This window comes from Vidua macroura, chromosome 4 (assembly GCF_024509145.1).
Source record: "Vidua macroura isolate BioBank_ID:100142 chromosome 4, ASM2450914v1, whole genome shotgun sequence".
Lineage (NCBI taxonomy): Eukaryota > Metazoa > Chordata > Aves > Passeriformes > Viduidae > Vidua > Vidua macroura.
The window spans coordinates 7,490,206-7,505,458 of record NC_071574.1 but is presented as its reverse complement, the minus strand read 5'-3'; the positions used below and the strand labels follow the sequence as shown (position 1 = coordinate 7,505,458).

General features: G+C 39.4%; 1 protein-coding gene across 8 annotated transcripts in view; it reads left to right on the top strand.

Annotated features, from left to right (window-relative positions):
* Positions 1 to 14,954, top strand: part of TTC29 (tetratricopeptide repeat domain 29) — a 191,435-nt gene extending 176,481 nt beyond the window's left edge. For 4 of the 8 annotated variants that reach the window (XM_053975828.1, XM_053975829.1, XM_053975823.1 and 1 more), the window contains 4 exons: positions 1,675 to 1,797; positions 2,218 to 2,408; positions 7,725 to 7,797; positions 8,178 to 8,608. In XM_053975828.1, the coding sequence (XP_053831803.1) occupies positions 1,675 to 1,721 (47 nt within the window). In that variant the 3' untranslated portion in view covers positions 1,722 to 1,797; positions 2,218 to 2,408; positions 7,725 to 7,797; positions 8,178 to 8,608. Of the gene's footprint in view, positions 1 to 1,674; positions 1,798 to 2,217; positions 2,409 to 7,724; positions 7,798 to 8,177; positions 8,612 to 8,654; positions 8,805 to 14,493 lie in introns of those variants that run through there. The other 4 variants (XM_053975826.1, XM_053975831.1, XM_053975824.1 and 1 more) reach the window with 4 other exon arrangements.
* The last annotated feature ends 299 nt before the right edge of the window (positions 14,955 to 15,253 follow it).

Here is a 15,253-nt window from a genome sequence, read left to right as displayed (position 1 = left end):
AATTTCCAGCAGCTATTTTTGTTGGTTATTTTTTAAAGATAAGTTAGGAGCACTTTTCTTCAGTCTTAGAGGGGAGTAATATTCTCCCCAGACAAGCTCAGTCACAAGAAAATTGATACTTCCATAAGGGATTCCATACCTTCTTTTTAAAGAACATCATCTTCCAGACCCTTCCCTACATCTCCTCATGCAGAAAGGATGCATTCATGCCTGGGGTGCATTAGAAGATGTAAACCTAAGTCAGGTAAGGAGAAAAAAAATCTCCATGGCATTCCTTTTTTTTCTTGTAGCAGGTGCATTGATGGGATTTCTCTGCTTCATTGGCTTCTGCTTCTGTAGCCAGATGATACCTTTGGCTAAGCTCATGGAAGACAGTTTCCCAGGCAAAAAAAACCCTGCATTATAGAGACCTCAGATGACAAACAGTTTGCAAGCCACCAGGCAGAGTCATCACTGGAGATGCTGAAAGTCTCAGCCATTAAAAAGTGCTCTTACAAGTGTAATTATAGAAGAGCAGGTAAACTTAAAACAGCAGAGCCAAACCAAAGCATAAAGAATGAGAGCTGCAGAACAATAAACTCTCAACAAAATTACACAGGACACTCATGTCAAAATACAGAGATAAAGCAGAAAGAACTAAAATCAGAGATTTTTAAGTCAGAGCAGTCTGATACTGTATTTGAACTTCGGTATGATGATGGCATACAGTTAAGCAAGAGGACGTGTTTAAGTAATCTGTGTTTCCCAGCTCTCCTCCCCTGGGACAACTTTAAGGAACCTGAATTTCAGAAAAAGGAGTGCTTACCACTCTGCGACAGCCAGGTCCTTTGAAGACACATCAAGCTGCATATTCAGAAATAAATATTACACACTGCCAGTGAGTAGCTCTTCTGCTCAGTGTTTTGCTCAGTGGGTAGAAGATGGTGTTCACAAAGGCAGGTATGAACTGTCCTGCTATGCTGTCTTGCAGGTTTTAATTGTGCCTTTATACCAAGTACTTCACAGACAAAATGCACTATGTCTGACTAAAGAAAAAAGGATGAGGTTCTATGTGTAGTCATACACGAAAGTTGCACAAGTAAATTCAAAAAGTAGATTCTCCAGCAGATTGTTTAAATTTACAGTACAAGGACTGTAGTGAATTGGCGGAAGACAGCAAGAATTTTTCAGTGTAGTGGCTAGGTTATGATTGGTGTCAGAGTTGTCACTGTGCCTGAAATCTGTTTTCACAGCTACTGTACTTTATTTATTTACTGAGCACCCAATATACCTGGCTTTGCTTTTTTTTTTTTTTTTAAGTGATGTAGCCATGATAATTCTGCACACAAATTAGAAATAAATATGCTGCTTCTGTTATGATCAATATGTTGTCAGAAACATCAGCCCACTTACTGCTTCTTTGAGAGTAGATTTCATTCATAACTCTAAAGATGTGTGTTAAAACTTTGATGCAGTATCATTGAGATAGACACATTTCTGTAAAAGTCTATAGGAATGCCTCCAAAAATATTGGCAGATGTTCTTTGAGACAATAAACTACCCCTTCTGTGAGCAAGGTAAGCCTTTGCTTTTATATGGATTTCTGAGTAGATTTCAGGCTCAGTCTTTAGTGATAGGCAAAGATAGAGGTAATAGAAGTGTTTTTATACTTCATGTGTGTTCTCTCCTCACCAGCTCCTCAGATTGGCCAAGAGCGAGTTTGGCTTCTACCACAAGAGTAAGCAGACACCCTTTGCTCAGAAGTTTGCTTTATCAGCAGGTTCCCCCAGGACTTGTCCTGTCTTTAGGAGACAGCAAGTAGGTTGCAATTGTGATCATTCTGCATCTGGGTGGGGGCTGAAATAAAAGAAACCCTTCTCTAGGCCATTTGGGAATTCTACTTTGCACTGTGGAAACTTTGATTAACCAGCTGGGCAGATGCTCACCTGCTTTGTGCTGCTGGAAAATTTTGCCTTTGACTGAGAATATTTCAAGGCACTAAATGGCAAATACAAATTCAAACTAGACACAAGATGCTGTACTGAAATTTTAGGTTAATAGTTTGGATTTAATGTAAAATTTGTTGACAGTAAAGGTAAAACTATAAGCTAAAAACTGGCAGCAATCTTGTTTAGGTTTCTTCATATTTGAAGTGATCTTCTTGATGATTGTTTTCCAAAGCTGATTTTTCTGTGTCACCAATATTTGTCTAGAATTTTTGTGATCTCTAACTTCCAGATACACAAAAGACATGGTGTCATATTTTGGCCTTAAGAAAATCCCTGGTTTTCTATCTACAGTCGACAATTTGACCTGATAGACCTGTTATTTAAAATTGATATTCAACAAATGGTTTGTGCAAAAGATGTCACAGATGAATGTATATCAATGCACAGAACTGAAAAATGTAAGATCAAGAGAGAATATGGGTAAGTAAACAACGGAAGTTATTAGTCAGGGAAAAATTCATATTCCTGTTAGGTTTTCTCACCCAAACCAGAAAAACCTTGCACTTTCCTTATAGTGCCATAGTCTGGGTATGCTCTTCAAAAGCTTGTAAAATAAATTCTGCTTCTCATTCATAAACTTGCCCATCTGTGAAGCCTTTATTCAGGGAAATCTACCTTCTCAAGTGCTTGCTGTAGTTCATTAAAGGCTCCCATTTGTACTCATAAAGACTCATTCATTGCCTTGAATAATATATATGGTGTGCTGAAAGAGAACCAACTCTTGCTTTTACAATCTAAATTAAACAACTTTGTCTAATAAAAGAAGCACTGTCTCACTTCCACTAGGCCATAAGCCCTAAGGGTCTTGTATTTGCGTGTTTATTATTTTTTTTTTTTTTGCCAAGTTCTTCAAGGATCTGAAAGCTGAGAGAACCAAGCCACTTAAATTGTTTCTTTCTCTGCCTGCTTAGAAAGACAGAGGCAAGCACAGGCACAACTGTACTGAAGCAAATACTCACCCATAAACTTATTCTAAAATGCAATTGGATGGTCTTTTGTCTTTTTTCTCGGTCCCACCTTCTAACCTTCCTCATCTTGAGAGTCCATCTCTGTTATGTGTGGCTTTTCCGAATGCCCATGATTAATAACTGCTGTGATTCATTAGCCTGTGTTGTTGGCAATGTTTCCCCAATGGGAGCATTTGCTATCTAGGGATAGTCCATGATTGCTCTGCCTCCTGGAACAGTAAGATGCTTTCAATCTAATGCACTGTCCATGTTTTAGCATAAAATAATATTAAGGCATCCACATAATGGAACCGTCTGAAGATCCATTTTATTAAGCACTGGAAGAAAATGTGTGTGTGTGTGTTTGCATGTGCAAGGGAAGCATAATCAGCAAACCTATTTCACCAGAAACATTGTTTCCATGAGGGTTTCACGTAAAGACACAGCTATTTTGAGGTGTAGTTCTTTGGCTGTGAGCATGAAAAAATACTCCATAGCCAATATCTTAACCTGGTGCAATTAACTTACTCAAATTATATACAGCCTATTCGAAGAAGGAAAAATGGGAAACAGAGATAGGTTTATTGTACTTATTCCATTTTGTGGGTATTTATTTTAAATGCAATCTACCTTCAAGTACAGAGCTGTACTGCTCTTAAAAGATTGCTGCTTCAAGTTGCTCCACATACCTTAACATAGCATGGACCCTTTTTACATTATATGATCAACTTTTTGACAGTGCAGGGCCAGCACAGCTAATGGAATAATAGCCTGCAGGGTCCAGCTAAATGATATACGAATATAATCAACCTTTGTGATGACTATTCAAAAGTAATCCCTTTAGCTTTCAACTGCAACATATATTTCAACCAGGCAAAGCCATATGAAGAAAATCTCTGCAGACTCCACTGATACAATATGGCCTTCATATCCCCACAGTGTGTTTGCTACTCACAGTGAGTTTTAAATTTAAGGTAATGGCTACTGTATATTCATGTGAGCATAGAACAATACCTTTGATTTGTTGGAGAAATGTTACATTAGCTATCAAGGGCCCTATTCAGTAAACTTTGACACAACCCTTATATATGGTTTACTGCTTATTCTAAATGGAATATGCCTGATAGAAATGGTTTGCATGCCCAAATTGTACAAATTCATTAATCTTTATATTAATAAAACCTCCAAGTACAACTGCCTCCATTCCAAGTGAACCAAGTCAGGAAACATGGTTAAACAGGTAGGCCCAACATGCTTCTAAAAGGCATTGCATCAATTTTCATTTATCAAGACAGAATATATAGGAAGATCATCTTCAAGTATGGGATAAGCATGTTGTTGGTAGTCATATTCGTTTCTGCTCTATCTCTGTTCCTACACCACTACATCATTCTTCAGGTTACATTACTCAAAGCAGCTGTGTGACCTTTAAAAATTCAAGTAAATTTTAAAATACAATAATGGGCTCTATCTCATCAGCTGTGTATCACCAGCATGGTAATACATCGAGGTAGTCTTGCTTTCTCTCCCTTTTGTGACAAAAAAAAAATGCAGTATTGGCTAGTGGTGGATCTGAATACGTGGAAGTAATTCTGTTAAAAGAAAAAAGGTGTAATGAAAATGTTGTGTTGCCCTATATTACTCCTTTTGTATGTATACTATAGTCAGAGTTCAGTCTCATCAGCAGGAGTTGCAAATAGGGCCTTATTTTAGGGCCTTATTTGTGTACAGGCACTTGAATCCATGTGAGAACATAGCAGCATGTTACGTGTTACCATATCTTGTTTGAGGGGATGTGTTGGAGGATTCTGCTTAAGCAGGTGAGCTGCAGTGGAGGAGTAGGAGAGCCTGTGGGCTTTCCCTCTATTTGTTTGCCGTGGCACTTTTTGAGCCCACAGGATCCTGCAGCAGGGAGTTCCAGTGATGAGGTGGCAGTGCACAAAGAACCCTTGCTTTGTATCCAAGCCCACCACCTCCCACTTTCAGTAGACCCTACCACATTTTTTTTAATTTGGAAAACACAGTGAAAAATGTTTTCTGAGTCACCTTGTGCTTGCTACGCTCACTCTTACTTTTGTCATCTTTTAAAAAAATTTTCACTTTTTTTTTCAAACTAGTTTCAGCTGGAACTATATATACCTGAAACAATAAACCTCTTATGACTTCATCACTTAATGGAGCTTTCAGTGGAATTCTTGTTTAATAAAGTCCAACAGTCTTTGAATAATGCAAACCTTGGATTTGAATGGATTCCCATCACGTGGGCACGCAGTCTCGGGTGTTGTCTGTTTCATTTTCTTTATAATCTTTTGAGAGAACGGTGCCTAAAATTTGCGTCCTCTCTGGAGTTAGTTGTAGCTTCAGTCTTTGTGGGTGTGGCCTTCTTTCTTTTGTATGGCTTTTCACTAATCATATAATGTAAAGGAGTTGCAGCTCTGCATTGTTTTCTCCCAAAAACATCATGAAATAATGAGATTTTTAGAAGTGTAGCATTGTGTAGCTAGACACACGGAAACAGAAGGAACAGAGATACCAATTCTAGCTGCACTGAAAATCTGACCAGACAATTTTAATTCTATTTTATCAACAGCAGTGGTAATCTGTCTGGGACATTCCTATTATGATTAATCACATTTACATTCTATTAATACATATTAATGTTATCTCCACATTTTGCACAATAAAATGGAAGGAGAATGCTTGATGGTGTGATCTGTGATGGTATATATGTATTACCATTATGAATATGAGATGCTTTTATTGTTTCCAAATAGCATAGGCCAAACAAATGCCAAGAAAACATTTATGGCTCAGTATTCCATCAGTTATCCTTGATATGCTTAATATGTGCTGGGAGGGCAAAGCTGTTAATCAGCCAATAATAGCTTGGTGCCCAAGTGTGAAGGCAAAAGGCTGAAAGGTGCATGAGAAAAGCAATTTCTGCTGTAACTCCCCATCTGTCATGTGCACATCCCCACTGTCTCTTGCACGTGTCAGTGTCTGTAGCTGTCAGAGACACACTTTTCTATGTGTTTGCCTGGAAACACAGATGTTGCTGTACCCAGCTACGTTTTGGGCTTGAGTCACCCACTTTGCACCACTTTTCCACCAACGTGCATCCACTGGAAAGAGCAGTAACACTGCACTGGTGTGAAACTGGGGTGGGACAGCTCAGTTCTGGCCCCTGTGAGCGCTGCCTGGGGCTCTGGGCTGCTTGCCACTGGCTGAGTTTCTAAACCAAACCGAGCTGTGCAGGTTTTATTAGATTTTTTTCATTTAAGACTTGGTCTGCTAGGAAAGGAATTCCCATTCATTTACTTTAGGCCTGGTTTCGGAACGTGTCACCTGAAATAACTACATTGTTAAATACAGAGTAAACCACTAACACACACACTGCCCTCATACAAAATGAGACTCCATATGGGAATGCTAATTCTCAGATATTCTTCATAGATTTACTTATCCTGTTCTTACTTGCATACAACTATGGATAAAGTCCTGTTTAGCAACTATACTTAATAAAAGCCCGTGAATTGACAAAACATAAATTTTATTGAGTCATGAGTTGTCTAGTAGTTTTAATCTGTTCCAGCCATTGCACCAGCAGAGACACTGGTTCAAACATTATTTTTAACCCTCACCAGAATGGGATGATTTATTCTGGCCATGAGTTAAATTATGATGCCAAACAAACACTGTTGATATTGCTGTGACTGAAAGCTAAAGTTCAGTTTTAGGCATCACAGTACAAAGAGGTAGTGACAAATTGAGGAGGATCCAGTTAAGAAAACATGAGTTCGTTTCAAATATTGAAGAGACTGTGTTTGCTTAGCCTCCAAAAAAGAAGATTAGAGAAAGGAAAATAGTCTCTCAAGGTATAAGGAGTTACTCTGAAAGAGGGCTGTTCCATTGCTCTTTGTGTCTGCAAAAGGTAGAAGAGAAAAATCAGTTTAATTTGCAATAAATATTTATCTTAAGTATTAGGGAAGAAATAGAGCAATAAGGCTGTGAAGCACTGAAACAGGGAGATTAGGGATGTTGTGAAACAGCCTTCATCAGAAGCCTTGGAGAATAGATGTCAGGGATGGACTAGATATTTATGTGTGCTTTCTTCATTTGAGGAGGTGAAGCAGATCAGTGGTTCCCAAAATAAGGAACAACGCCCCGGGGATGTTGTAGGTGGAACGAGGCAGAGGGAGGTGTGTTGCTGGAGAGTCCCTGGGAACGGAGCAGAAAGTGCAGCCAGGAGGTGGGAGTTTGGTGTGGAAACGGAGTGAGGAAGGAATGAAACAGCATCACTGGAGCAAATGAACTCTGTGGCTGTCAAGAACTGCAGTCAAGCCATGGCCTCCCAGCCACCTGTTCCCTGATTACATCCCATGAGGAAGACCCCACTGAGAGGTCGCAGCCTTCTCTTGCTTCCTGCACTGCTCAGTTCCTCCCCTGCATGGTGTTCTCCTGCCTGCCATCTTTCAGTGCTGTCGTGGCCATCATCTTCTCCCAAATGTATCTCCCTTGTTGGCTCCTCAGGTGGTCCCACCCAGACCTGTCCTGTTGGAGAACTGCTGCACAGGAGTGCAAGAAATGAGACCAGAAACCCCTGTCAATCCTGTGTTTCTAGGATTATATCTTATGTGACTCACCTCTGTGTTTTTTAGATTTCCTTTTCTTGTGACTTTTTTCCGTAGGTCATATTTTTCAATTGAACCATTTAGGCCTTTTAACCATTAAAACTGTTGTTAGTCTAAAACACTCATGCACTTTTTTTTTTTTTTTTTTTTAATAACAGAACCTGGTAAAGAGACAAGTGTCTCAAAGCCTCTGTGAGCCTCTGTCCAAGACACCAGTTCAAGACCTTCCTGGTACAGTATTTGCTCTTAATCCTCAGACTTTATACCAATCTGCTGATTTTTACAAAATGTCATTGCTGTCAATACTTAACCTGATTTTGACAGGCAATTACACATTGTCTCTGTATTACTATGTCTACATAATTATATTTTTCCTGCTCATAAATGAATGAATTCACACTTCCCTCAGTTTTTTTACACATATTCCTAGTTTTAGAATGTAATTGCCTTTGATTGTGTAATTACTTTTAATTTACAGAAATAAGCCTTTGAGACAGAATCAAATCTGATTAATTAGATGCCAACCCCAAATATAAAACTTGTAGATATTGATGTATATACATAAGCTTCTGCCATTTTCGTATTTTTCTATTTGCTGTTTTTTGTTCTAGAGGATGCCTGCTTATTGACGGAGAAGCTGATGTATAATGAGTACAAGAAAATCCTTGAAGAGTGGTGCAACAAAGTAGGAATTTCAGCAAAGGTTTTGTCATTAAAATGCTATTATCAAAAAAAGCATCTGTCATTTAAATAATTTTTTTTAAAAAGACAAAGAGTAGTAGAATAGAAAGTTTTTACTTTGTGCACCCATTTCTTAATGTCTTCCAAAGTGTCAAAATCCTCCTCTTAAGATATTAACCAGGAATGGGAATCCAAGATGCTCAATGCCTTGTAAGACCAGGCTCCAAATGTGTCTGGAGAGTTTTCTGTAAATCCCAGATTGTGGTCCCTTTCAGAAAAACTTATTCATAGAGCTACCAGTGATTTTAGCATGTGTGTATTGGTTGGGGTTCAGCTGTAGCTGAAACAGAATAGATCCAGCCTGGGTGGCACACTATGGTGTAATTTTCATCCAATCTATATCACAGGTTGGACTCAAAACACAACCAGGTTTATTTAAAATCCATCTGGATGCAATCCAGTGCCATGTACTGTGGGATAATCCTGCCTGGAGGTGGGACCAGAGGTGGTCCCTCCCAGCCTGATCCATTCTGTGACTCTGCGCTTCGCACCATCAGGTAAACTAAAATTCTGCTTAGGTTCTTTCTGGTGAATAATCTGAAGCACTGATTTTGGAGTCTAAGTAAAAAAATTGTGTCCCATTTTGAGCTGATGAAACTCCTGACAGTGGGTCTCCACATGACCCACTGACATCTGTAGTCTTCACAGTCCTCAGAGGACTCGGAGTCCTCAGAGCCTGCTGCTATCGCTATTGGCATTAGGAAGAGTTAGAGGACAGAAGATGGAAGTTATAATTTTGCAAAATACACATAAAAATGGGATTTGGAACCTTTGAACTTTATTTGGGAAAATTGGTGATTTATAATTTCACATATTAGAAAATCCCTTCTTTTAAACTAAACAAAGAAAGCTTTATCATTCCCAACAGCCTACCATTCCTTTCTCTAAATGGAGGTTTCCAGACTCAGAGTTTGTAGCGAGGTCCATTAGACCTATAATCAGGTTTTATGATGGTGTTTGAGCAAACATTAGCTTTTGCCATAGTAATAACTCAATTCAGTTTTCTTCAGGATTGTAATCTGAGTATTTGGTTGACATGTGACAATAGGGTTTCTCCCTGTTAAAGAATAGTAAAAATGTATCATTAACCAGCTCTTATTAGACTATTTTTGATCCAGAATGCTGTATACATGCAATTTAAATACAAATAGCTAAATATTTTTTATTCTTTTCTTTATAGATCTTTATTGTCTGAACACCATGCTTGTTATAACAATGTTAATTTAGAAGGCTTTTGCAAGGCTGGAAAGTTGTATAGAAATATTCCCACATGCAATTATGCACACACATAGGCAACAAATCTCTTTGCTCAGTGTTAAAATGAGGTAAACATTTTATGGAAACCAGAAAGAGAAACAGAGCTACAAATTAAATATAAACATCTGTATTGTTTACCCCTTAAGTTTTCCCTTTATATTTTAATAGTATGGATATGAAATAAGAAGAACATTCTAAAACCAGCACAATTTTTCAAATAGTATCTTAAAATCCTGTTAACCTACAAGCTCTTCTAATCTTTGTAAGTATAGCATGACTGCTAATTTTAGATATTTGGAATTTCTTTTATCAAAATATTGTCAAAAGAAATGACATCATTGAATTTGGCCTTCATAGTAAAAAAAAAAAAAAGTATATAAAATAACATAAACTATGCCAATATTCTAGAAAAGACAATTATCAATTTATCAAGGACAAGTTTCTAAATTCTTAATGGATTTTAACCCCATGTACCTTTCTGCAGGAACTGAACATTCTGGTTTTGTGTCTCAAAAGTTATTGTGTAGTTATGTTAAATAGCATCCATGATTTTCACTATTTTTTTGCCAATCTGTACTCGTTACTACATGATAACTCTGACATGCTTGTGAAAAATGGTCATGAATTAATCCCCTAGAGCATTAACTCTCCCATACTTTTTAACATTTTTCATCATGCAGCTTTTAATAAAAATAAGGGGAAATTTATCATCCTTTAGCAATGTGAGTTGTGTTCTTGAAAGTCAGGAAGCTTTGGGAGCAAATTGTGTTTATTGTGCTAAATATACCTGTCTCCCATCCCAGGAACAATTTGTCCAATGAGTAACTCTCAGTCTGGCAGAATGCAGGTGTTGTTCAGCCCCTTGCAGACCTTTTCAGTGGGAAAAAGAAGGCTCTTCCCCCTTCAAATTAATGGGGCCATGAGTTTAGGCAGGACGTTGTTCCCTGCGTCATTGTTTGGACAGGATCCTGGAATAAAGCTCTCAGCTGCTGGGAGCAGTCAGAGCTGCATGGTGAACACCTCACACACCCCAGCTGAAAGCACAGTGCTTACTGTACTTGGCTGAAGTATGCACCCAGTGCTGCTGCAGAAGAAAAGTCACCACTCTGAATTAGCAGCGCTCTACAGCATCACTTCCCTTTGCTGATCTCTTGGCAGACACAGTCTTGCTCATAAGATCTGCGGGGATCAGAGCTCACACTGGAGTAGTGGAGCTTCTGTCTTTTGTCTCTTTTCCATGAGAGGTGCTTTAATTCCTTTAAGGAGCTCCCCTTATGGAATACAGGTATTCTCCACCCTGACTCCTTCTTTATCCCTCCTCCCAGTTTTACCAGAAAGCACCTGATCCCCTGACCCTTAATTTGCAATCAGGAAGGAGGACTCATGAGAGAGTATGGATTGCAGGTTACAACTTTTACTGTGCTCTCAGAAATCACAGGCAGAGTTGACTTTAGTTACGAAAGCAAGCAGATCAATTTAGCTTGTAATGCCAGTCCATTTCAAACCAGAGACTTGTCAAACATATTATAACAGATGAATATCTTAATAGTTCTGAAGTGTAATGTCTCTAAAATCTACATTTTGTGGGTACCTAGGATATGTTAGGCTGGCAATTAAGGTTGCTTTTTGGGTAGGGCTTTAGTAGGTTTCACTGTGGATGTATCCAATGGTACTGACTAACACTTTGTAGCAGAGAGGAAGGTTTTACTTCAGAAAGAATTCTGTTTATAATTATGAAAACCATGTTTTCTGATCATTAATAGGGTGTATCTTGTTAATTATGATGATGTATAAGGTATTTCACCTGTGATGCCATTTAGAAAATTAATGTTTGAGTCACAGAAAGGTCATTGCCATTCTGGAAGGAATCCATTCATCTCTAAATAGGCCATCTGAATATAGACTAAGAAATACCCTATATATAATTACCTGGAAATAGATGGAATAAATAAGATTGATGATAGGTATTACTAAAGCCACATGTTAGTTTCCTGTTAGGAAAAAGTAGATTGTAACTGAAAGAAGCAATAATATACATGTAAAGATGAAGAAATCGGTTAAAATCTTGAGTATTTCTGTGAGGTTCAGCTATTACTCATGAGGTAAGAATTCAGCCCTCAGAAGTGGTGTGCATCAAGGACTTTATCCTGAGATTCAGGCAGGTATTTCTGAAGACAGCTCCTACAAAGAAGATAATGAGGACTTCTTTCTTTTTTTTTTTTTTTAACAAACGTGTGTCTTGTTTGACATAGTAACTTCATAATATCTTCATAATTTGCCACACAGATGCTTACAAGTAGATGGAATGTGTGTGCTGTCTTTGAAGATAAATGGGTATTTCCATGTGTGAGCCCTCTTTTGACACAGGCCTGGAGTCTCCAGGAGCTGGGGAGGATCCTGGGGGAGGACAAGTCTCAAGTAGTCCCAGCAGCTGCTCATTCTGCAGCTCAGTTCTGCAGCTTGGTCTCCTGCAGCATGAGAGATGTGGGACAGAAAACCAGTGCACAGCAGATTTTCAGTAGCACATGGATGAGCCAGAGACTGGGAACTTGAGCATCCTAGGAGGAGTGTCTGGGAGTGGCAGTAGCTCCTGACTCCAACTCAGCTCCAAACCCAGCTAGGATTGAGATCTACAGCAGACAGACAGATGAGAGGTAGCCCTTGTCTCTGGGAGGCAGCTTTTGTAACTGGCACATCCAGCCCCTCATCTGGGACATACTTATCCATACACAGAGGTAAATCAGCTTTGAAAGGCTGCTGCCGCCTGCACTGAGCTGTTCTATCCCTGGCAACATTGCTCCTGGTCTTCCTGGACTGTCAGAAAACATTGTCCCATCTGGCCACAAGTTCACAGTTTACAATTGTAGTGACTTAAATCTGGACTTAACCATAGCAATGCCTTTAAAAACATATTCAAAGAGCCCTCCCTGAAACCCAGTGGTCACTGCTGTTCTTTGTTGTTTGCTTTCATAGGGACTGTCTGCCTCCCAGCTCCTCAGTGTCACTTGGCTGAGGAAGTTAGACACTCTCTTTCCACACAAGTACCAGGAAAAAAATGTTTCCTTGGCACTGATGGCTGCCTGCAGTACAGATTAAACCAAAATTTATTTAGGATAAGGGAAATTCAGGATTACCTGCTTTCCCCCTCCTGGTTGCTTCTCTCTCACAGCAACCTCTTTAACTTTTAACTTTTACATTCTGAATTGCAATGAGCTTTCACATCTGCTGAGCCTTGATACTCTCAGAGGAGCTCTGTGATATTAGAATATTTTGATTAATTAGGCCTTTGCTTTTACTTTGCCTCTACAAACCTCTGTTCTTCGAGGGCAACATCACCGACACATTCAGGTTCTGCACTGCTTTTGGCAGAAACATGAACACCTGCTCAAGACTGCATTTCCACACACACACACCAGACCACCTTGAAGCAGGTGATGTTTAATCAGTGTCCCTAGGTGGGGTCACTCATATAAGTAATATTCTAGGGTTTTTATCTCCTTCTTCCTGACTAGAAAATTCAGGATAGTGGAACCTAGAAAATAACTTTATGAAACTATCTATGCCACAAAACTTCATAGTCTACACAAAGTAAATAAAAAACCAAGCTGTAAAGGTGAGGAAAGATTAAAAAAAAAAAATAAACTAATATATTTGCAAGAAGTATGCTTGCCTTAGTCACCCTCTCTGTTTCTCCCAGATCCCACGTCCCACTGTGGGGAGCTGGGGCATTTCCATCAGTGAGACAATGTGCTTTCCCTTGAAAGCTGCTGGGTTTAATCTCACCATCAGATGCTGTGATTCATTTCTGCAGTCCCTGTTGTACATTTCTTAATATCAGACAAGAGTGAAATATCTTCAGGACTGTGAGACTGAAGTTAACTATTTTTTCAAAGGAAAAAGGTGCTGGAAATATATAGTGGTCTTCATCAGCTGAAAGAGTCTGTGGAACCAAACCCAGACTCCTGAGCCTGTTGTGGTGTTGAGTACATGAGCCAGGAAGATGCTTTTGCACCTCTAAAATGGAGTGAGTTTGGTTCAGTCTAACCTCAGGCGTAGGTCAGAGCTGTGTTCAAGGAATACAAGAGGAGGCTCTTCTACTTTTTCCTCTGATTTCTGAGCCCTTGAAGACCATTCCAGGTGTGTGCTAAAGCTCCTTCCTGTGACAGCTCTCCTGTAACAAAAGGATAGGTCAGCTCTTGACTTCTGCAGCAAAGGCTTCAATGTCTTCACAGATATTGCAAGCAGAAGTAAAAACCTGCATGTGGTAGCCCCAAATTATGGGTCACCATACTTTTCCTGATCACTGTACTGGGGCCTTCTGAATTTCGACCTGGAAATCATCTTCAACACCAATGAAGCGCAAGTGTTCATAACAGTGCTATGAGCTGAAAAGGTTTATTTCATAGTTTGACATGGTCCTGCCATCTGTAGCTGGTTTTTTGCCTCCCTGCATGATGATCACTCATCTGGGGTAAGTACATGTTTTGTCTGGTTTGCCATGGCCAGTCCTTGGTTAGGAGCTTGATCCTCTTTTTTCACCATTTTCCACATACAGCATTGCATCATTAAAAAGAAATAAATCTTTTTTCAGGTAAGTGGATATTCATAGCAGAACTAAGTCAGAATCTCAGCTAAAAGGCTCTGGGTTGACACACAAATACAAATTACAGTAAATCTGATCTTGTTGGGTCTACTGTATCCTTTCCCCATTTACTCTTTCTTCCCCACTTTTCCTTAGACCCGTTTTTTTCCTTCTTCACCTTCATTCAAAGTCTCCCCTCTGTCTCCACAATTCCAATGCTTCACAGCCTTCCTTCATTTTATCCTTGCTGCTGAATGAATATGATGATACAGATGAGGAGTAAAAATGAGGAGCTCTTTCAAATTAAGCTTTGCTGCAAACATCTTACTGTAAAAATTCCATTACAGCCTCAAGAGAAACAAAGGTACTTAAGCCTGGAATGTCACTGATCTCTGGACACCAGCCTGCTGCTAAATGCCTCCCAGGCTTTGCCATTCCACAACTTGATTGGACCTCCCACAACTTCCCCTTCAGGCCTGTCTGTGGACCAGGCAGGCCTGTGTATTGGAACAGCCCCAACTGGCAATGCTTTTACCCAGGATCATCCACAACTGCTTTGCCATTAATTCCCTCTGTCTTGGAAGCACCCTGATGTCTCCTTAATAAGGCTTAGCATTATTTATAGCGATTTACAGGTGTGCTGTTTAAAGATGGAACTGTAAATCACCTCAGATGTTGTTCTATGATGAAGTGCCTCTACATTATTTAACAAATTGTCCCAACACGACTGAACGACACACGATGGAAAAACTTGCCACAGAAATGTAATATTGAAATGAACACATAAATAATGTGTATTAAGTTAAAATTTGTAATTGCAGTTTTTATTCTTCTGGCAGTTTTGTACTCCAGGAGGATTTTCAGCTTCAGAAAAGTGGGGTACTTCTAACCAGGGGGTGTCAGCAGGGCCATACAATGACTTATATATGTGACACTGTCATGCAGCTGTCTTTGCAGAGGTGTTTGGCAGAAAAAAATACCAGGTTGTACGTGTGCATCTTAGTTACAGCTCACTGCCTAGGGTGTAAGGTAGCAAGCAATGTTGTTTTACAGTATCAGAGTGATTCTGCCTCGGCAGAAAGAAGACTGAGGTTTGATGAAATGCCA